The 22,758-nt window shown below is 40.2% G+C and overlaps 2 protein-coding genes across 2 annotated transcripts in view; both read left to right on the top strand.

Moving 5' to 3' along the window:
- Positions 1-10,530, top strand: part of mcm4 (minichromosome maintenance complex component 4) — a 23,426-nt gene extending 12,896 nt beyond the window's left edge. Inside the window, exons 11-17 of the mRNA XM_061979345.2 lie at positions 2,682-2,941; positions 4,961-5,326; positions 5,399-5,526; positions 5,602-5,809; positions 9,606-9,834; positions 9,940-10,073; positions 10,158-10,530. Coding sequence (XP_061835329.1) covers positions 2,682-2,941; positions 4,961-5,326; positions 5,399-5,526; positions 5,602-5,809; positions 9,606-9,834; positions 9,940-10,073; positions 10,158-10,253 — 1,421 coding nt within the window. The 3' untranslated portion in view covers positions 10,254-10,530. The remainder of the gene's footprint in view (positions 1-2,681; positions 2,942-4,960; positions 5,327-5,398; positions 5,527-5,601; positions 5,810-9,605; positions 9,835-9,939; positions 10,074-10,157) is intronic.
- A 3,135-nt stretch (positions 10,531-13,665) lies between these two features.
- On the top strand, positions 13,666-21,316 carry ube2v2 (ubiquitin-conjugating enzyme E2 variant 2). The gene is made up of 4 exons (XM_061979346.2): positions 13,666-13,765; positions 18,041-18,189; positions 18,261-18,386; positions 20,533-21,316. The coding sequence occupies exons 1-4, from the start codon at positions 13,750-13,752 to the stop codon at positions 20,677-20,679; spliced, it is 438 nt and encodes a 145-aa protein (XP_061835330.1). The 5' UTR covers positions 13,666-13,749; the 3' UTR covers positions 20,680-21,316.
- Positions 21,317-22,758: the final 1,442 nt, after the last annotated feature.

Genomic DNA, 22,758 nt, shown 5'->3' with positions numbered 1-22,758 from the left:
GAATCTTCAAGCCGCTTTGTGACAGTCGCTTCAGGATGCACCGTTTTGTGGGCGGTCTTATTTACGTGGCTCACTTTCGGCAGCGTCTCCTCTCCGTCATCTTTGTTGTAGCGGTGTAGCATGCAAGGATGGGAGTGGAAGAAGTGTCAAAAGATGGAGCTAACTGTTTTAATGACATTCAGACTTAACTTAAATCAATAACGAAGCAGCATCTCCTCATCCGGAAAAAAACAAGGCCGGAATGTGTCCCGTAAAAAAACATCCGACCGGAACTCTCTTATAACTAAAGTTCCTTAGGTGGATAATGTAAACCCACTATACCGGTATGTTTTAGCGCTATCATGGCGAGTTTACTGACAGATATAAGTAAGAACTTTACACTACTTTATATTAGAAATGGCAACAGCAGAGGATGAATGTCCCGTAATAAGAAGATAGAGAATAAGAAGACGCTTATCGACTACGGTGTCGCCACGGACTACAAAGGCGGACACGTGCAATTTTCGCTTCAGGACTTATGCAGATCTCAAATACAGATCAGCAGGTACCAGAAGGTAAGAAAAGTTGCTTTTACATATTATTGGGAAACAAAATGCCAGATAACATGTCTTATCTTATACACACACCATAATAATACTTGTATGTTGAAGCACAGTACAATCCATCAAGCGGTGCGGCTTCATAGCTTACCAAAGTCGTACTAAAACTTTTTGATAGATTTTTGAGCGCCGTGTGTAATGTTCCATATTTTCAATGGAACATATAAAATGTTGGTGTTGTTTATTGAGTCATATTGCAGTCTACACGTATCTCTTGTGCGTGACTGCCATCATACTGCAGTCTACACATATCTCGCATGTTTGACTGCCATCTACTGGTCACACTTATCATTACACCATGTACCAAATAAAATGACTTTGAGGTCGGTAAGCAAAACTAAAATTGTTCCGTACGTTAGGCACTGTTGAGTTTTGAGGGGGAAAAAAGGATTTTAAGTGCGTCTTATAGTCTGGAGAATACTATACATATTGTGTTTGCTTCATAACTATATAATTAAGTCCAAAATACAGTGGAACCTCGATTTACAAACTGACTTGTTTCTTAAACCGTAAGAAGAAGAGTTTGTGTCGTGAAGAACGTTTCTCCATGAAAATGGTAAATGGGTTATACTGGTATAGCGCTTTTCTACCTTCAAGGTACTCAAAGCGCTTTGACGCTATTTCCACATTCACCCATTCACACACACATTCACACACAGAATGCGGGAGCTGCCATGCAAGGCCCTAACCACGACCCATCAGGAGCAAGGGTGAAGTGTCTTGCTCATGGACACAACGGACGTGACTAGGGTGGTAGAAGCTGGGGATCAAATCAGGAACCCTCAGGTTGCTGGCAAGGCCACTCTACCAACTGCGCCACGCCGTCCCCAAGAAACAATATAAACATGGTTTGCAGCCTTGACAAAAGTCCCCAATTTAGTGAAGGTTTGTACACTTTGAACACAATATAATGTGATGTGTATCAAACATAAGGGAGTGATGGATCAACTTTCTGTGCAATAAAAAAGTCAAAACAAGAAGAAGCTGTATGATCTGCTTTGCCAACACACAGAAGCCACTAAAATACAAAATCCTTAACTTCAACAAGCATATTGCTACAATTATAAACTTCACTACATTAACAACAGCCAGAGAAGCAAACAGAGGGAAAATGTACGGTGGAGGGGGGAGCTGTGTCTGTGTGTTTATGCTTTTGGAAGAGCGAGGGTCCGCGCTAGAATGAGACGAGAGAAAGTCATTTTCTCCGCTGTTCAAGTCTGCTCTGGCAACTTTTTCCAGAAAAGACGGTTCTCATCACAATTAAAACTTGCTGTGCTTATGTTTGTGAGTACCATTGTACTCCTTGCAAATAGTCTTTTTTTTTTTAACTCTACACCAATTTTCCATTTCCATACTGGTTTGTTGAGTTGTTGGCAACTCTTTTTGAGTTGGCAAATGGACAAAAGGCGAAAAAACGAAGAAAATGCACACATGTCCAGTGGATGCTTCCGCCTCTGCGGCAATGTTTCGCCCTGCTTTCTTGCCTGCAGGCACCAGAATGAAGCATTCGCACACAGTAATATTTGGCGCAATCTAAAGGTTTGTGGCTTTTATCTAGTTTGCACTTTGTCTGTATTATTTCTATTATCATTATTATCAACTCATCTTTGCCTTATTCTATTTTTTATTTTCCTATTTTAATGATGTTGGATCTGTGTTGTTATTGTTGTTGGGGACAAGTGTTGTAAATTAGCTTTGGCTACAAACACTATGATGCATACATTGGATAACTGTTTCAGATGTCTATGTTTTTGTATCTGTCCCTATTTCAAATAAACCTCTATAATAATTTAAAAAACCGAAAAATTCACAAAAGAAGGTTTCGTAAATCGAGGTTCCTCTGTATTAGAAAAAAAAAAAAAAATATTTCACCATATTTAAGGTTTGAAGAGCATTGCACTTCCAAAGCATCCAATCACAGCCACTTGGGGGCATGTTTCATACATCATTTTGTTTTCGTGTAATTATCTTATTGCAATTGCACACATTTGAGAGAATGACCATTTCTACTTCTTTAATTATGCTGCTTATTATTTGTGTCTTGTTTGAATTATACATATTGTCCACTCCACTGTGTCGCAGGGATCTACCGGGCTGTCCCCATGCGTGTCAACCCGCGCCAGAGCAACGTGAAGTCTGTGTACAAGACCCACATCGACGCCATCCACTTCCGCAAGACCGACGAGAAGCGCCTGCACGGCTTGGACGAGGAGGCCGAGCAGAAGCTCTTCACCGAAGACCGCGTGCAAACCCTCAAGGAGCTGGCGGCCAAACCTGACGTGTACGAGCGTCTCTCCTCCGCCCTGGCGCCCAGCATCTACGAACATGAGGACATCAAGAAGGTGCGTGTCGCTCATGTGATGCCAATTTGTACTTTCGTCGCACCACGGAGACCTCTGCCAAGGTTAAATGTTGCAAATTGATACCACTCGTTAAGTCTGAAGTTATTAAGACTCCTGAATTACCTTAATTTACATAATTAATGTAATGTAATTTATTTTATAAATGTAACTGTTCACATAATTAAACTATCAAATATATTTTCTATACTTAGTATATTTAAAAGACATAAATGTAATTTAGTGTAAAAGCGGGTACAATTTTACCAAAACTTGACATTCACATGTAATTATATATAAAAGATCATTATTTGTATGAAATTGTGAGAATTCCATAGTTTTTGTATGTACATGGATATGCATACAAAGATTATTTCACAAAAACCGAGGTTTTACACACAATTACATACAGTATACATTTCAAGTATAAAAAGTATAATAAATAATTTAAAAAACTGGTTACACAAGCTGCTCTTAGCTGCTGATGTTTAAGCTTGTGGATGGATTCAAAAACGTCTTTTTGAAAATTGATTCTTTAAAGTATTGGTTTTTTTTAACGATTTTTGAAAAATATGAATTGATTTTAGATTCAAAATACCGTATTTTCTGGCCCATAGGGCGCACTGACGATGAATGGTCTATTTTCGATCTTTTTCATATATAAGGCGCACCGGATTATAGGGCGCATTGAATGAGTCATATATTTTTTCTAAATGTAAAACACTTCCTTGTGGTCTACATAACATGTAATGGTGGTTCTTTGGTCAAAATGTTGCATAGATTATGTTTTAAAGACCATCTTTTAGCCACTTTCTGGCAGTCGCTTCAGGATGCGCCGTTTTGTGGGCGGTCTTATGTACGTGGCTCACCTTCGGCAGCGTCTTCTCCCCGTCATCTTTGTTGTAGCGGTGTAGCGTCAAAGGACGGGAGTGGAAGAAGTGTCAAAAGATGGAGCTAACTGTTTTAATGACATTCGGACTTTACTTAAATCAATATTCGAGCAGCATCTCCTCATCCGTGACTCACTAGAGCAATAACAACGCCGGAAATTTGTCCTGTGAAAAACCGTCCGACCGGAAATCTCTAATAACTAAAGTTCCTTGGGTGAATAATGTAACTCACTACACCGGTATGTTTTAGCGCTTTCATGGCGAGTTTACTGACAGATATAAGTTAGAACTTTACACTACTTTATATTAGAAATGGCAACAACGGAGGATGAATGTCCCATAACAAGAAGATAGAGAAAAAGAAGAAACTTATCGACTACGGTGTTGGCATGGACTAAAAAGGCGGACGCGTGCAATTTTTCATGATTTATGCAGATCCCAAATACAGATCAGCAGGTACCAGAAGGTAAGAAAAATTGCGTTTGCATAATATTGCGAAAACAAAACTCCAGATAATGTCTTACCTTATACACACATCATAATAATCCTTGTATGTTGAATGTGCCGACAATCCATCAAGTGGTGCGACTTCATAGCTTACCAAAGTCGTACTAAAACATTTTGATAGATTTTTGAGCGCGGTGCGGTGTGTAATATTCTATATTTTCAATGGAACATATAAAATGTTGGTATTGTTTACTTGAGTCATATTGCCGTCATAGTGCAGTCTACACGTATCTATTATGTGTGACTGCCATCTACTGGTTACACTTATCATTACACCATGTACCAAATAAAATTGCTTCGAGGTCAGTAAGCAAAACCAGAATTATTCTGTACATTAGGCGCACCGGGTTATAAGGCGCACTGTCGGGTTTTGAGGGAAAAAAGGATTTTAAGTGCGCCTTACAGTCCGAAAAATACGGTACATTGATAGACACTTTACTATATTAATTCACATCTTCATTCACTTAAATAAATTCACATTTATTTTAATTTTGCCACATGAAAAATAACGTCCATATGTATAAGAATCGCGTTTGTCACCCCTATCATTTGGGTTTTATGCATTGTAATGATGAAGTGTTGTGGGTTTGTTGGTTCATAACCACAGTATTTTTCTGCGTTCCAGGGAATTCTCCTGCAGCTGTTCGGAGGCGCTCGCAAGGACTTCAGTCAGACGGGCCGCGGCAACTTCCGCGCTGAGGTCAACATCCTTCTGTGCGGCGACCCCGGCACCAGCAAGTCCCAGCTGCTGCAGTACGTGTACAACCTGGTGCCCCGTGGCCAGTACACGTCCGGGAAGGGCTCCAGCGCCGTGGGCCTCACCGCCTACGTGATGAAGGACCCGGAGACGCGGCAGCTGGTCCTGCAGACCGGCGCGCTGGTGCTCAGCGACAACGGCATCTGCTGCATCGACGAGTTCGACAAGATGAGCGATAGCACGCGCTCCGTGCTCCACGAGGTCATGGAGCAGCAGACGCTCTCCATCGCCAAGGTGTGTCTTCGCCAGCATTTTGAGTCACAACCTTCTCTCTTCATCGCACGTTTTCTGATCTCGCTTTCTTAGGCTGGAATCATTTGCCAGCTAAACGCCCGCACCGCCGTGTTGGCCGCCGCCAATCCTGTGGAGTCCCAGTGGAACCCCAAGAAGACCACCATTGAGAACATCCAGCTGCCTCACACGCTGCTCTCCAGGTTACTCCAACTCAACATGGCTGCTCTGTCAGTCCACCATCATGTCCTATTAACGCCTTCTCCGTCTTCCGCCAGGTTCGACCTCATTTTCCTGATGCTGGACCCTCAAGACGAGGCGTACGACCGCAGGTTGGCCCACCACTTGGTGGCGCTGTACTATCAGAGCGAGGAGCAGATTGAGGAGGAGTTCCTGGACATGGCCGTGCTCAAGGACTACATCGCGTACGCACGCACTTACATCATCCCGCGCCTGAGCGAGGAAGCCAGCCAAGCGCTGATTGAGGTTTGTTTTTTGCAATCAAGCTAATACAGCTGAATGCTGCATCCAATGCTGCTGGGTAATATTAAAATGCGCTTAGAAGTTCCTCCAAGTGGAACATAAACAAATGAAAATGGCTGACGACCACAATCAACGAAACAGAGAATGATTGGAAGCAGTGCCGAAAATTTGCTTGGAGCTGGGGTTTTTTTACTTGCATGAATACTATTGAATGTCTGAAAATGTATTAAAAGGCTGAAAATAGATAAGAATGTGTAGATTTACATTCAAATATTTAAAAATCATATTTGCAGACATAAATATAGTAAATACTATAAAATGCATATACAGTACAGGCCAAAAGTTTGGACACACCTTCTCATTTCAATGCGTTTTCTTTATTTTCATGACTATTTACATTGTAAATTGTCACTGAAGGCATCAAAACTATGACCATACTTGCCAACCCTCCCGAATTTTCCGGGAGACTCCCGAAATTCAGCGCCTCTCCCGATTTTCGGCCGGAGCTGGAGGCCACGCCCCCTCCAGCTCCATGCGCACCTGAGTGAGGACAGCCTTTTTTCACGTCCGCTTTCCCACGATATAAACAGCGTGCCTGCCCAATCACGTTATTCCATTCGAGGCGTCCGGCATACCGCCGATGAGCATGGCATCTCCAGGCGTTTGCCCAGCTCATGGAGCCATCCTTGGGGAAGAGACGGGAGGACAACAGGGTGACAAGAACTAAATCATCCAGACTAGAGATAAATTGTATTATTATGTTTATCTTACCAACAAATAAATATATTTATTAATTATAAAAAAATAAAATAAATACATTTTTACTATATTTTGCCAAAAACATCAAAATTAATTGTATTTTTATTTGTATTTTTTCTGACTCCTTCAGCCATAGAATTATACATTAAAATAAACATATTTGAAATAATTAATTTTAAATGATCATAATAATTCATTTAAAATGACCATATTTAATTACCGGTATTGAAATAATTGCTTGTTTATCAACAACTTTAGCATTTTATTCATTACATTTTGAAGCTCTCAGAAGCCAAGTTATGTTATATTCCTTAAGATTTATTTATGCAAGTTTGAAGTATCAATTATCTAAACACAGTTTTGTTTGCATATTTTCAGGATGTATATACAGTATATATATATATATATATATATATATATATATATATGAAATACTTGACTTGGTGAAATCAGAGGTCTCAAGGTTGGCAAGTATGACTATGACACCTGTGAAGTGAAAACCATTTCGGATGACTACCTCTTGAAGCTCATCGAGAGAATGCCAAGAGTGTGCAAAGCAGTAATGTGAGCAAAGGGTGGCTATTTTGAAGAAACTAGAATACAAAACATGGTTTCAGTTATTTCACCTTTTTTTGTTAAGTACATACGGTAACTCCACATGTGTTCATTCATAGTTTTGATGCCTTCAGTGACAATCTACAATGTAAATAGTCATGAAAATAAAGAAAACGCATTGAATGAGAAGGTGTGTCCAAACTTTTGGCCTGTACTGTATATTGATCATTGACAAATCAAAAAAAAGTAGGTAATGGTGGTAAAATATTACAAATTCATAATAGTGTGTTAAAATTCAAGGTAAACTAAAATCAATTATAGAAACTAATTGGAGATTTTATTTTTTTCAATTAAAAGTTATGCACAGATCACAAAACTGTACTTCCTGCTATTGTTTGGGCAGGACAATATACATTTATGCTTTTTCCTGCTCCTTTTTGGACACACACCATGTTTTTTTATTTCTTGTTAATTGTTTGAATTGTAAAAGGTTTGTTGTTTTAAAAAAATTGTTGATAGTAAATTAAACCCTGCGCAAATGGCAAAAAAACACAAACAAAAATACCTGGTTTTGTTATTCTGAAACCTATAACATTTCTTCCAAGTTATTAAACACGTTTTGAATTCAGTTTTGCACATAATTATAGGCTTATTGTACTTAAAAAAACATGCAGTTACTCATCACCTCTTTTCAAAGCTTCTCCCTGCTGGAAAATGTTGAGTGAATTGACTTGAGTGACAGCACCCCCTGCTGGATTCTTCACTTAAAGGAAACTAATTTACTTTTCAAAGCGGAGATAAGAAATTAAAATATGCGGAAAGTATACAAGGTTTTCAACTTATATTCAATTGAATAGACTGCAAAGACAAGATATTTAATGTTCGAACTGAGAAACTTAATTCTATTTGCAAATAATCATTAACTTAGAATTTAATGGCAGCAACACATTGCAAAAAAGTTGGCACAGGGGCATTTTTACCACTGTGTTACATGGCCTTTCCTTTTAACAACACTGTAAACGTTTGGGAACTGAGGAGACCAATTTTTGAAGCTTTCAGGTGGAATTCTTTCCCATCCTTGCTTGATGTACAGCTTAAGTTGTTTAACAGTCCAGGGTCTCCATTGTGTGGCCTTCATATTGCGCCACACATTTTCAATGGGAGACAGGTCTGGACTACAGGCAGGCCAGTCTAGTACCCGCACTCTTTTACTCAAAGCCACACTGTTGTAACACCATTCATAGGACGTTGCTTGGATGGCAACATTTGTTGCTCCAAAAGCTGTATGTACCTTTCAGCATTAATGGTGCCTACACAGATGTGTAACTTACCCATGCCTTGGGCACTAAAACACCCCCATACCATCACACATGCTGGCTTTTCAACTTTGCGCCTATAACAATCCGGATGGTTCTTTTCCTCTTTGGTCTGGAGGACACGACGTCCACAGTTCCCAAAACAATTTGATATGTGGACTCGTCAGACCACAGAACACTTTACCAGTTTGCATCAGTCCATCTTAGATGAACTCGGGCCCAGCGAAACCGGCTGCGTTTCTGGGTGTTGTTGATAAATGGCTTTCGCTTTGCATAGTAGAGTTTTAACTTGGATTTACAGATGTAGAGACAAACTGGAGTTACTGACAGTGTTCCTGAGCCCATGTGGTGATATCCTTTACACACTGATGTTGCTTTTTGATGCAGTACCGCCTGAGGGATCCAAGGTCACGGCATTAAATGTTGTTTTTTGGCTTTCTAATGATTCTCTCAAACTTTTGATGATACTGCGGACCGTAGATGGTGAAATCCCTAAATTCCTTGCAATAGCTCAATAAAAAAATGTGTTCTTAAACTTGCTCACGCATTTGTTCACAAAGTGGTGACCCTCGCCCCATCCTTGTTTGTGAACGATTGAGCATTTCATGGAATCGGCTTTTATACCCAATCGTGGCACCCACCTGTTCCCAATTAGCCTGTTCATCTGTGGGATGTTCCAAATAAGTGTTTGAAGAGCATTCCTCAATGTTTTAGCCACTTGTGCCAGCTTTTTTGAAACATGTTGCAGGCATCAAATTTCAAATGAGCTAATATTTGCAAAAAATAACAAAGTTTTCCAGTTTGAACATTAAATATCTTGTCTTTGCAGTGTAGTCAATTGAATATAGGTTGAAAAGGATTTGCAAATCATTGATTGGCAACACTAAATTGGCCCTAATGTGTGAATGTGAGTGTGAATGTTGTGTGTCTATCTGTGTTGGCCCTGTGATGAGGTGACGACTTGTTCAGGGTGTACCCCGCTTTCCGCCCGAATGCAGCTGAGATAGGCTCCAGCGACCCCAAAAAGGGACAAGTGGTAGAAAAAGGATGCATGGATGTATTCTGTTTTTATTTACCATTTACACAACGTGCCAACTTCACTGGTTTTGGGTTTTGTAAAATATGCATACTTAAGTGTATTTGAGTGTGGGTGCATTGTTGCTCCTCAGGCATACGTGGACATGAGGAAGATAGGCAGCGGGCGTGGAATGGTGTCCGCCTACCCCAGGCAGCTGGAGTCTTTAATCCGCTTGTCAGAGGCTCACGCCAAAGTGCGCTTCTCCGAGAAGGTGGAGACAATCGACGTGGAGGAGGCCAAGAGGCTGCACAGGGAGGCCCTCAAGCAGTCGGCCACAGACCCCAGGACAGGATTTGTGGACATCTCCATTCTCACCACAGGTACACCCCACAGAACCTTCAATGATACAAATAACATTTAAAAATATTAGCAATAGATGGTTTTCCAGTGCAATTCAACTAAAAGTGACTTCCTGCTGGTGACAGGTATGAGCGCCACAGCCCGCAAGCGTAAGGAGGAGTTGGCACAGGCCTTGAAGAAGATGATTCAGACTAAAGGAAAGATGCCCGCCATGAAGTACCAGCAGCTGCTGGATGACCTCAGAGGACAGTCAGAAACGGTGATTAATCCTAACCACCTTTTTTATTCTATGTTTTAGTTCACTCAAGTTAAATGTCCAAACAACCTCCATCTTGTTTTCCAGGCCATCACCAAGGAGCTATTTGACGAAGCGCTCCGAGCCCTAGCTGACGAAGACTATTTGACGGTCACCGGGAAGACGGTCCGTCTCCTTGCTTGAGACACCCTAAGCTTTTGTACAGTTTATTTTAATGTCATTCTTTGTATTGTGGAAAAGAAAAAAAGTTTAATGGAAACACCATGTTTCTTCAAATGTGGATTTTGTCACTTTGGTTGGGAGTTAGAAATGTCACTCAATCAACTTATTTTTTTGTGAAAGCAAAAGACTCCTTAGATAGCCCAAATGTATGCGTTCAGGTAAAATATTGGTCACGTCATTTACGTATTTTGTCTTTTGCTGCCGTGTTGATGGAGAAGAATAAAAAGCTGCTTGTGGAGTTTTGTTTCCTTTGTTATAATTCTAATCCTTACACATTTCAAATGGATAACTTTTCAATTGTTTTTGTGTAAAATAGCATTTCTGTATCATCTGTGGCTGTAATGTCAAGTTATTGTACCACTAAAACAAGAAAAAATGTCAACATTGAAATAGATTTGTGTGGAATGGGTCACAATATGCACCATAGCGCAATGGAAAAGTGCCAAAAGGTAGTTTGGAGCTGTTTGTTTATAATATGCATATGCTAAAACGAGATTTTAAAAGAGGTACCTAAAATGTTTCTTATATTGAATACCTGATGAATAGAAACGAACAGTCAAATATAGGAAAAATACCTAAAAGTCATGACATGAATATAAGCAAAAATGAATTTACATGTGTGAGAAGTAAGAAAACTAAGATCATGAAATAGATGAAAGGACAGAGTAAATATCAAATTTAAAAAATATTTAAAATCGTATATATAATAGAACACATTAAATAATACATAAAAAAAAAGAGAAAATATTTTAAGGTTATCCAAAAAACGTGAACATAAACGTGGTTGGTGCCTGTCGTGGCGGTAATCCTAGAACCCGCTGGTGGACACCAGCGGTGAGGGATGCCGTCAAACTGAAGAAAGAATCCTATCGGGCTCTTTTGGCTCATAGGACTCCGGAGGCAGCAGACAGGTACCAACAGGCCAAGCGGTGTGCGGCTTCAGCGGTCGCGGAGGCAAAAACTCGGACATGGGAGGAGTTCGGGGAAGCCATGGAAAACGACTTCCAGACGTCTTTGAAGCGATTCTGGACCACCATCCGCCGCCTCAGGAAGGGGGAGCAGTGCACTGTCAACACTGTGTATGGTGGGGATGGTGTTCTGCTGACCTCAACTGCGGATGTTGTGGATCGGTGGAGGGAATACTTCGAAGACCTCTTCAATCCCACCAACACGTCTTCCTATGAGGAAGCAGTGCCTGGGGAATCTGTGGTGGGCTCTCCTATTTCTGGGGCTGAGGTAGTTAAAAAGCTCCTCGGTGGCAAGGCCCCGGGGGTGGATGAGACCCGCCCGGAGTTCCTTAAGGCTCTGGATGCTGTGGGGCTGTCTTGGTTGACAAGACTCTGCAACATCGCGTGGACATCGGGGGCGATACCTCTGGATTGGCAGACCGGGGTGGTGGTTCCTCTCTTTAAAAAGGGGAACCGGAGGGTGTGTTCTAACTATCGTGGGATCACACTCCTCAGCCTTCCCGGTAAGGTCTATTCAGGTGTACTGGAGAGGAGGCTACGCTGGATAGTCGAACCTCGGATTCAGGAGGAACAGTGTGGTTTTCGTCCTGGTCGTGGAACTGTGGACGCCAATGTTCCCTCTAATTTTTCATGTGTGTGAGCAAATGCAAAAACTCCCTGAGCATTCAGTGGAACATCAGACGTGCACACTGTGGCTACACCAGCAGCACACCTGTCCCAAACATGACTAAATAACAAGTTAAATCTCCATCCATCCATCCATTTTCTACCGCTTGTCCCTTTCGGGGTCGCGGGGGGTGCTGGAGCCTATCTCAGCTGCATTCGGGCAGAAGGCGGGGTACACCCTGGACAAGTCCCCACCTCATCGCAGGGCCAACACAGATAGACAGACAACATTCTCTTATTATTATAATCAAATGACAGCAGTCATATCCATGAGGTTATTTTCTAATATAAGTGTTTAGGCCCACTTACAATGACAATAACAACAAATATTGTTTTTCATGAACTGTGTACTTGTATTGTTTGTCTGGGTGGAGGTCCTGCTTTGGAAATAATTTGTACCCCTTTCCGACATTGCATTTAGTTCCCATTAAAACATTCACATGTTGCACAATGAGATGTAAGCAGGGGATCATGTGTACATTCCTGCAACTTCCTGTTTGTAAAAAATATATTTTTATTAGTATTTATTTAATATACTAACAGCATTTCATGATTAATATTTATAGATTAAGATTCCTAATAAATGACACTAGAATAAGCACACATTTGATTGGTAAATCATAGTGTAACGACCTGGAATTACACTTTATGTGTGGTGTTGGAGTTGTCCGACTTTTTGTGTGGCTGTAAACGCATCACTGGCTAAGTGCCATATGTGCATGTGTTGGCGCAAGTGAGAAAGAGCGAGCGGCTGCTGTCGATATAACAAAGTTGCTTTTGGTCTGGTTTGTACTGCAGAAAATGACCAGTTTTGCAAGATATAATTTTTTTACTAATGTTTTGGTGATGTGTTTATGGCCGACAATGAAGAGTTTTGCTCAGTAAGTGATCGATGGAATTCATGTCCTCAAAGCGTCTCGACAGACGTTACAATACTTGAACAATGATGACGAAAACTGTTTTCTCTGTCGTGTCCGTGTTGTGTCGAAAATTGTTATGCGCTTATTTTTTCATTTGATTTTGTGCGTGGCATAGATTTGCCGTGCGCAGAGGACGCTTGAGCAGTGCACAATTGCACAGGCGCGCACCTTAGAGGGAACATTGGTGGACGCTGTATTGATCCGTTGTGGTGAAGAAGGAGCTGAGCCGGAAGGCAAAGCTCTCAATTTACCAGTCGATCTACGTTCCCATCCTCACCTATGCTCATGAGCTTTGGGTTATGACCGAAAGGACAAGATCACGGGTACAAGCGGCCAAAATGGGCTTCCTCCACCGGGTGGCGGGGCTCTCCCTTAGAGATAGGGTGAGAAGCTCTGCCATCCGGGGGGAGCTCAAAGTAAAGCCGCTGCTCCTCCACATCGAGAGGAGCCAGATGAGGTGGTTCGGGCATCTGGTTAGGATGTCACCCGAACGCCTCCCTCGGGAGGTGTTTCGGGCACGTCCGACCGGTTGGAGGCCACGGGGAAGACCCAGGACACGTTGGGAAGACTATGTCCCCCGGCTGGCCTGGGAACGCCTCGGGATCCCCCGGGAGGAGCTGGACGAAGTGGCTGGGGAGAGGGAATTTTGGGCTTCCCTGCTTAGGCTGCTGCCCCCGCGACGCGGAAGAAGATGGATGGATGGTAACATCGCACAATTGTACAAAAAAATATTTTTTTCAAACGTACTAAAACGGCGTCTGACGCTACATATGTACAGTTAAAAAAAAGTTTGTGGTTCTATTGGAAGCGGAACCTGTTGTGATGTCGTCATTGTTTGGGAGGGAGTGTCGCCCTCCGCCGTGACGTCACTCTTCTCTGTGCTTCTGGACTAGGCTGAAGAAGATGGCGGCCTCCTCAGGTCTGTTAGCCTCCTAACTAGCATGTATCCTCATAGACAATACGCTCCCGTTTATTCCGGTTTGATTCGTGGCGTTCGGTAATAGACAGTCGAATAATTTCAAATGTGACAAAAAGAGTCTCGTTTTGGTTAGAAAAAAACGCCATTAAGTGCGCGGGGCTACTGTGTCGCCAGCTTGCTTAGCTAGCCGGAGCATTGTGTTCAGTTTATGTGCGCCCAGGAGTCATAAATGTGACTTTTAATAGCAAGGAAATGATAAAGAGCTTATATAGTATCATATCTGACGTTTTAAATAATGAAATGAGACAGCGGGGATTGTGTTTATTTGATGCTAACCTGGTGACGAGAACATTGTGACACAGCATAGCCGCACAGTCCCAGTCAGTAGCAAAGCCACAATTAAAAGAAACAAAAAAAAAAACAATGCACATTGGCAATTTGGTCATGATGCTTATTTAATTACAATTTTATTAAACACATAAAAGCAATGTGGACAGGTTGTAGCAGGCACGCTAACATTCCCAACAATGTCTGGTGACGTTAGCATTAGCTGCTAGCTTGATTAGCACTGCGCTAGCTGTCGTTCATGTATTTTTAATGTGGCTTTTTACATTTAGTGCCGTTTTTCGCACAATGTCGTATCGTTATAAACCCAGTTCGTAAGTAAACATCACAGTAGCGGTTACAGTTGCAACGTTATCGTCGCCACGTTATTGTTCCAGGGATTAGTCAGAGCCCCATTTCGCGAAAAAAGCATGTCACCATCAAAGCTGGTCTATCTATGGTCACTTTTATTTGATTGTTGCACCAAAAGAAGGCTTACTTCTTATTTGTGCCATGGTTTGAAGCTGTATCCTCACCCATGGCCTTCCGAGGTCTCACGTTTTTGCTGCGTAATTAACGCGGTCTGAAAATATAGCAACGCCCCAAAATATCACTGCCTGTGTGTGGATAGTGTGTAACCATGTTGACCTGTAATTAAGTGTTGTAAAATGTATACATTAGCGACAAAAAGAAGATTATTATATTTTTAACAGCATAAAATCCTCTCATGTCATAAAATTAGGTACACCTGCTTATGAGGTACAACACAAACCTTACCAATTAACCTATTGTTCAATTCATATCTCTCATAGTTGAGCTTGATTGTCATTGGAAAGGTAGATTAGATGTATTGTATGTACAGTAGGGCTGGGGGATATGGACGAGAAAGTACAAACCCTGTTTCCATATGAGTTGGGAAATTGTGTTAGATGTAAATATAAACGGAATACAATGATTTGCAAATCCTTTTCAACCCATATTCAATTGAATGCACTACAAAGACAAGATAGTTGATGTTCAAACTCATAAACTTTTTTTTTTTTGCAAATAATAATTAACTTTGAATTTCATGGCTGCAACATGTGCCAAAGTAGTTGGGAAAGGACATGTTCACCACTGTGTTACATGGCCTTTCCTTTTAACAACACACAGTAAACGTTTGGGAACTGAGGAGACACATTTTTTAAGCTTCTCAGGTGGAATTCTTTCCCATTCTTGCTTGATGTACAGCTTAAGTTTTTCAACAGTCCCGGGGTCTCAGTTGTGGTATTTTAGGCTTCATAATGCACCACACATTTCCAATGGGAGACAGGTCTGGACTAGGCCAGTCTAGTACCCGCACCCTTTTACTATAAAGCCACGTTGATGTAACACGTGGCTTGGCATTGTCTTGCTGAAATAAGCAGCGGCGTCCATGGTAACGTTGCTTGGATGGCAACATATGTTGCTCCAAAACCTGAATGTATCTTTCAACATTAATGGCGCCTTCACAGATGTGTAAGTTACCCATGTATTGGGAACTAATACACCCCCATACCATCACAGATGCTGGCTTTTCAATTTTGCGCCTATAACAATTTGGATGGTTCTTTTCCTCTTTGGTCCGGAAGACACGACGTCCACAGTTTCCAAAAACAATTTGAAATGTGGACTCGTCAGACCACAGAACACGTTTCCACTTTGTATCAGTCCATCTTAGATGAGCTCAGGCCCAGCGAAGCCCACGGTGTTTCTGGGTGTTGTTGATAAACGGTTTTTGCCTTGCATAGGAGAGTTTTAACTTGCACTTACAGATGTAGCGACCAACTGTAGTTACTGACAGTGGGTTTCTGAAGTGTTCCTGAGCCCATGTGGTGATAGCCTTTACACACTGATGTCGCTTGTTGATGCAGTACAGCCTGAGGGATCGAAGGTCACGGGCTTAGCTGCTTACCTGCAGTGATTTCTCCAGATTCTCTGAACCCTTTGATGATATTACGGACCGTAGATGGTGAAATCCCTAAATTCCTTGCAATAGCTGGTAGAGAAATGTTTTTCTTAAACTGTTCAACAATTTGCTCACGCATTTGTTGACAAAGTGGTGACCCTCGCCCCATCCTTGTTTGTGAATGAATGAGCATTTCATGGAATCTACTTTTATACCCAATCATGGCACCCACTTGTTCCCAATTTGCCTGTTCACCTGTGGGATGTTCCAAAAAAGTGTTTGATGTGCATTCCTCAACTTTATCAGTATTTATTGCCACCTTTCCCAACTTCTTTGTCACGTGTTGCTGGCATCAAATTCCAAAGTTAATGATTATTTGCACACAAAACAATGTTTATCAGTTTGAACATCAAATATGTTGTCTTTGTAGCATATTCAACTGAAAATTGGTTGAAAATGATTTGCAAATCATTGTATTCCGTTTATATTTTAACACAATTTCCCAACTCATATGGAAACAGGGTTTGTACTATAATGTTTACTGTTAATAGCTGGTTAGTTTCTGTTGTAGGATGTTTCTATCTACACTTATGTTAAAATGTAATAAGCACTTATTCTTCTGTTGTTTAAATACTTTACATTAGTTTTGAACAAAACCACAAATTGGGTATTGATTCAATACCAAGTACCGTATTTTCCGAGCTATAAAGCGCATCCATCAAATTTGAGAAACAGTAAATATGTTTACATATATAAGCCGAACCGGACTATATACCGCAGATATATACCAGTTAGGGATTGACTATTAATTGTCGGCACCGATATTTGGCATTTTGATGTACATCCTTCTTTTATCAGTATTGGCAATTTTTATTTTATTTTTTTACAACTACAACAGAAAAAAAACCCTCAGCAGATACAATAAATATATACACATATGATACTAGTATAATATTAAAATAATAGGGATTGGTAGAGGATAACTTTAGTAGTAACAACCGGTGCTCCTTTCTGCTAAGATGCTGCCGTGCTCAGACTTAAAGTAATTGCTACGAAGTGGAAAAGTGGTAGAATTAAATAGGCTTTGCCTCTGCCTACTCCTTTCTGGATATGTTGTAAAGAGAAATAATAAGAAGGTCCTGAGTTCGATCTCCGGCCTCGGGTCTTTCTGTGTGGAGTTTGCATGTTCTCCCCGAGACTGCGCGGGTTCCCTCCGGGTACTGCGGCTTCCTCCCACCCCTAAAGACATGCACCTGGGGATAGATAGATTGGCAACACTAAATTGGCCCTAGTGTGTGAGTGTGAATGTTGTCTATCTGTGTTGGCCCTGCGATGATGTGGCGACTTGTCCAGGGTGTACCGCGCCTTCCGCCCGAATGCAGCTGGGATAGGCTCCAGCACCCTTTGTGACCCCGAGATGGACAAGCGGTAGAAATGGATGGATGGATGGATGGACTAATTTTGTGCATGGTCACATACTGACTGATTCTGCTTTCTCAGTCTTCTTATTCTCTGGCAGACCAAGTCAGTGCTTATAAGATGTTAAGAAGCAGAGTTACGATTCAATCTACTGTATGGAATTGGAACGACCTGCTGTATTCACAGACTGTCCCACTATACTGTGTGTAAGAGCGAAGGTGTTTACTCATAGTTCAAAATCTAAACGTTGTTGTCCAAGTGTATTTGTGGCGACTGCCTATGTATGGCAAACACCAATATTCTGCATTCCCAGGGTGACAGAGTGAGGATTTAAACCAGAGACTCATTTATTTTGCCTTGCTGCATTTAAAGTAAAATTTTGCGGTCCAACAAGTATTTTATACGTCTGGCGCTGATGTCAATTATGTAAATTCAGAATGAGGTGTCGTTGTCTGATGTACTGAGTTCGCGGGGTGGGGAAGAACTAGATTTATTTTGTATAGTGTTTAAGTTCTTTCACTGTACAGCTCAGCTAATCTGTTACAAACTCTTATACCAGACAATACAACTTTGGTAATTTTACTAAAACCATTTTGTTGTTGAAGGAGTTAGAGTTCCTCGCAATTTTCGCCTGTTGGAAGAGCTGGAAGACGGCCAGAAGGGCGAAGGCGATGGCACAGTGAGCTGGGGCCTGGAGAATGACGAGGACATGAACCTCACGCAGTGGACCGCCATGATCATCGGACCCGTCAGAGTAAGCACTCACACTAAAGCCTAACTACCAGCATACTTTATTACAAGTTCTCTTTTTCTCTTATGATTTAGACCACTTATGAGAACAGGATATACAGCCTGAAAGTGGAATGTGGACCCAAATACCCAGAGACAGCCCCGACTGTTAGATTTGTAACAAAAATTAGCATGAACGGGATAAATAATTCCAACGGGATGGTAAGCAATGTAACTTCTATGTGATTTATTGTTACAGTATCTAACAAAAGTGAATACACCCCTCACATTTCAGCAACTATTTTTATTAGAGATACACAATATATATTTTTTTAGCAGATACTGATAACTTCCTGCCTCAAGACCGATGCCGATACGTTTATATCTATTATTATTTTAAGTTCAATTAACTGTAGTCTGGACACCTCGCGGTAGGATTGCACAATTTAGATTTAAGAAATTCATTGTGATTTTTCTCTCTGAAATTGCAAAAGTGATTTGATGTGCGATTTTTATATTTCATACATAAAACTGCGAAAATAACAATTGAAGGAAGACCTGTTACTTTTACATTGTCACTCAACATATTGTAATCTCAAGGTGCCACGCATTAAAACAATATGCAATAATTTACTTAAAAAAATCTTTGGCTTTATGCAGACAGACGACTTAGAGCTTTTGTCTACGTCATGGCCTTTAACTGAAAAAATAATCGATAAAAATATACAGTGTTTATAATGTAATGTAATCATAATATATATTATTTATATAAGTATTCATTTAAAATCATATCAACTTTTGTCATTACTCTAGAATTGCTTACCATTGTACTGTAATTAGAAGATAATTAACTAAATGGACTCATTTCTGTAAGCATACATTTGACCTAAATAGATATTAAACATCTTAAAGTGCATTTTTTTTCCCAGTTGTCTTTTTTGTATTGCTATCACGTGATCGCAGCATTTTTACTCGTTCGTCTGTGCTTACTGGCTCATGTTGCCCATCCGATTTGAAGCTGAAACATTCCCACAACGGGACATTTGGCTTTATATCTTATTTTTTCCTCCTAATTTGTGATGCTTTTCAACACTTCTTACTGGCAGGTCACAAGGCTCTCTGAGTGTGTTGGCAGCGGCACCCCTCTCTGCTGAGACAGAAATTGTGAATGAGTGAATAGAGGGGTCACTCTGTTCAATTAATTTAAAAGTTAAATAAACACACTCAGGTACTAAGAGCGATGCACAAGGTAAGGCGTCTTTCTTCCTGTTTGAAGCGAGAGACGAAGAAACGCGAGTCAACAATTTTGATTGGCGATCACTTCAGCCAATCAAATGCCGGTGATGGCGCAGGAAAAAAAAACAACCTTAGCCTCTTGCGGTTATTTGCCGCACTAGTTAAAACCTAGATGTAGATTCCATTTCGATGAATCGTGCAGCCCCTACCTGGAGGTTAGAAAGAATAAAAAAAAGGTGTAGATTTGTCCTGACAAAGGCCGATATCTTCAACGATGGTAAAGGGCTGGTTCTCCAACGCCATTTCCATGATAACATCACACATCGCTTTAGTCCTCGGATCGTCTCTGGCAAACTTTTTGCACATTTCAAACGCTTTCGGGAAACGAAAAAGCTTTCTTTACGGCTGGCTTTGTGACAGCTTCTTTAGCAGAAGGGTTAAAACTTTTGTACTTAAAAAAATAAACATTGAAGCTGATTATCAAGTCTGGATATTGACTTTTTAAAAATACCTGTGCACACAACGTTTGGTTGAATATTATAATGATTCGCCCTGGTGACAATACATTACTGGTTTGAATAAATGTTTTTCATTTTTCACTTACATATATTGTTTATTTGAGCTTCTGCTTTTTTCAGATTCAAATGTCTTTTTTTTGCAGTTTTGAAGTAAATTTTTTTCTGGTACAATATAGGCATGTTCCGATCAGGGTTTTAGGCTGCTGATTCCAATACCTATCATCCATGAATGAAATTGGCCGGGCCGATACTAATATCGTTACCGATCACATGTATTAACTTTCCATTTTTCAATTTTTTTACGATGGGTGCGATTTGTTGTTGAACAATATCAGCACAATTTTTTAATCAGTTCATTATTCTCTTGTATTACATACTATTGTTTGAGCAAAACAAATTCAATAGTACACAATAACTAAATAAAATCAAAAACAAATTTTCCATTACTCATTTAAATATTTAGTTTGTACACGCACTAAAGTATATCCAAGTTGACTTTCTACAGTATTGTGCTCAATTGTGAGGGGTGTACTCACCTATGGGAGATCTTGAATCAAGCTTCCTGAAAAAGTGTCTGTCCTGTCAACTAAAGCGTTGTTCTTTTTGTCTCGCAGGTGGACTCGCGTAGCATACCAGTATTAGCAAAATGGCAGAATTCTTATACCATAAAAATTGTTCTTCAAGAGTTAAGGCGTCTAATGATGTCCAAAGAAAATATGAAGCTTCCACAACCTCCAGAAGGACAAACCTACAGCACTTAGTCATAATGGATTGTTTTGACTTGTGTCTTAAAAATCTTATGTAGAAATATTCTGTCCAAAAAAAAACAGTAACAAAGAAAATCAAGAGGCTCACCTCGCACATATACAATAAAGTCTGCAGGAGCAGTATTGGACTTAATCACATTATATTTCAAAATAAAAAGTCTGTGCGGAGCATCTACGACAAGAGCCATTATCATAATTACTAATATGTTCAATGCAGCCTAAGTGGGCTTGATGATGCCACACAGTGTTAACATTGTGTACACCAGAGGGGGCAAATAGTGTAACTCATACCTTCTTAAGTTAAAGTCAGAAAAGACAAGCCACTTTTTTTCTCTTTTTTTTAATATGCAGGTGGCTCAGTAATACAGAACTGTTGCTCTGTAGTCTAAAAGTAGTGTCACAAGGTGAGATTTCTTTTTATAAATATATGAATAGATATATATGTATTTGACACAATACCAATGTTTTTTTTTTCTCAAGCTGTTTTGACATGTAACAGACGTTGAAGCCTGTTCTGTTCGGGGGAAGAAAAAGACGAAATAAACCAGCCCTTGCATTTAACATCTAGTGAAAATGGCAGGTGTATGAACTTGTGATTTTCTGACATTAAAAATCACTGCAAAAAACCCAACTACGTCCCAAACGCTTTTTTTTCTGTCCAACCCAACGTGCGAATGTATGGGTCCCCTTATTGCGCCAAAAGGGGGCGTAGTTTCCCTGTTGTTCCCTGTTTCCTCTCTTGTTCAGCACTTCTTCAAGATTGTCGTGTAACCGGTGACAATGTTGAGGGAGATTCTTGAGGGTCCTCTACAAATATGTGAAAGCTTAAACAGATTTCTACTCGATCAACGCTGTATCGATTTTGCATCAGTCAAAATTGATGTTCTTCCCTATTCGTGGTGTGATTACAATACAATAGGGCAGGGGTGTCAAACTCATTTTAGCTCAGGAGCCTCGGAGGAAAATCTGTGCACACAGACTATTAAAATCATGGCATTATAACTAAAAAAATAAAGACAACTTCAGATTATTTTGTTTGTCTTACTTTGGCAAAAAAAAATAGAACAAACACAGTCTGAAAATATTACAATAAAAATATAGAAAAAAATAACGGCAGCAGTAAAGTTTAGATCAGGGGTGTCAAACTCATTTCAGATCGGGGGCCATATGGAGAAAATCTACTCCCAAGTGGGCTGGACTGGTAATTAATTCAAAATAAAGACAACTTCAGATTGTTTTCTTTGTTTAAAAATAGAACAAGCACATTCTGAAAATGTACAAATCATAATGTTTTTTTTACAATTACATGTTGCGATTAATAGTATTCTATCTTTATTTGTTGTTATTTATACTTTCTGAATAAATTATGTGATAATGTTCATCAATCAACTCATTGGTGTTAATTTTCAACCTATCAAGATAAAAAAATATCAAAATCAAATTACAGGATGTTATTTATGTAGTTTGCTCATTTTCCTCGACTGGTGCACTAACGTGGTTTATTTTTTATTTTTTATTTTTTTACATATGTGGCGTAATCTACAAAGATACAAATAATTGCTATTGCGACATCTAATGGACACATTTAGAACAGCAGTTACTTTCATTAAAAAATTTCGGCTCATTTTTATACTTGGCAAACTCATTCCGCGGGCTGGATAAAACCTGTTCGCGGGCCGTATGTGTGACACCCCTGGTTTAGATGCATGAAGGAAAGAAGAAAGTTAATTAATGTTTATAACCAAATAACATTACATTGGCATAAACATTTGTTTTCTTTTGTATTTTTTTTTTTATGAATTAAGTAACGTTTATGACAACCTTTTTCCAAAACACAATATAGAATGTGAGATATAACAGGATAATGCATACATTTAACATTTGTTTTCAAAACGCTTTCAAAAAATTGGGACCCCAAAAATTTAATGTGGGACTTGATGGGGTCCCTGGGACCCCATTTTGAAAATTCCTAGCGCCAACACTGATGTAGTATTGGTGCGTGCAAAACAGCAGCAGGCGGCTGTTGCCTGCGGGCCGGTTCTAATACTAATCAAATTTCAGCCCGGGTCCATA

This window comes from Nerophis lumbriciformis, linkage group LG19 (genome assembly GCF_033978685.3).
Source record: "Nerophis lumbriciformis linkage group LG19, RoL_Nlum_v2.1, whole genome shotgun sequence".
NCBI classification, from domain to species: domain Eukaryota; kingdom Metazoa; phylum Chordata; class Actinopteri; order Syngnathiformes; family Syngnathidae; genus Nerophis; species Nerophis lumbriciformis.
The sequence above is the reverse complement of the archived record's forward strand: the minus strand, read 5'-3'. Positions and strand labels throughout refer to the sequence as shown.

What these genes read in the sequence shown, in the direction of transcription:
- ube2v2 (XM_061979346.2), top strand. An exon ending in TGATCATCGGACCCGTCAGA is followed by an intron (nt 18,190 to 18,260) that starts GTAAGCACTCAC and finishes CTTATGATTTAG; the next exon opens with ACCACTTATGAGAACAGGAT. An exon ending in TAAATAATTCCAACGGGATG is followed by an intron (nt 18,387 to 20,532) that starts GTAAGCAATGTA and finishes TTTGTCTCGCAG; the next exon opens with GTGGACTCGCGTAGCATACC.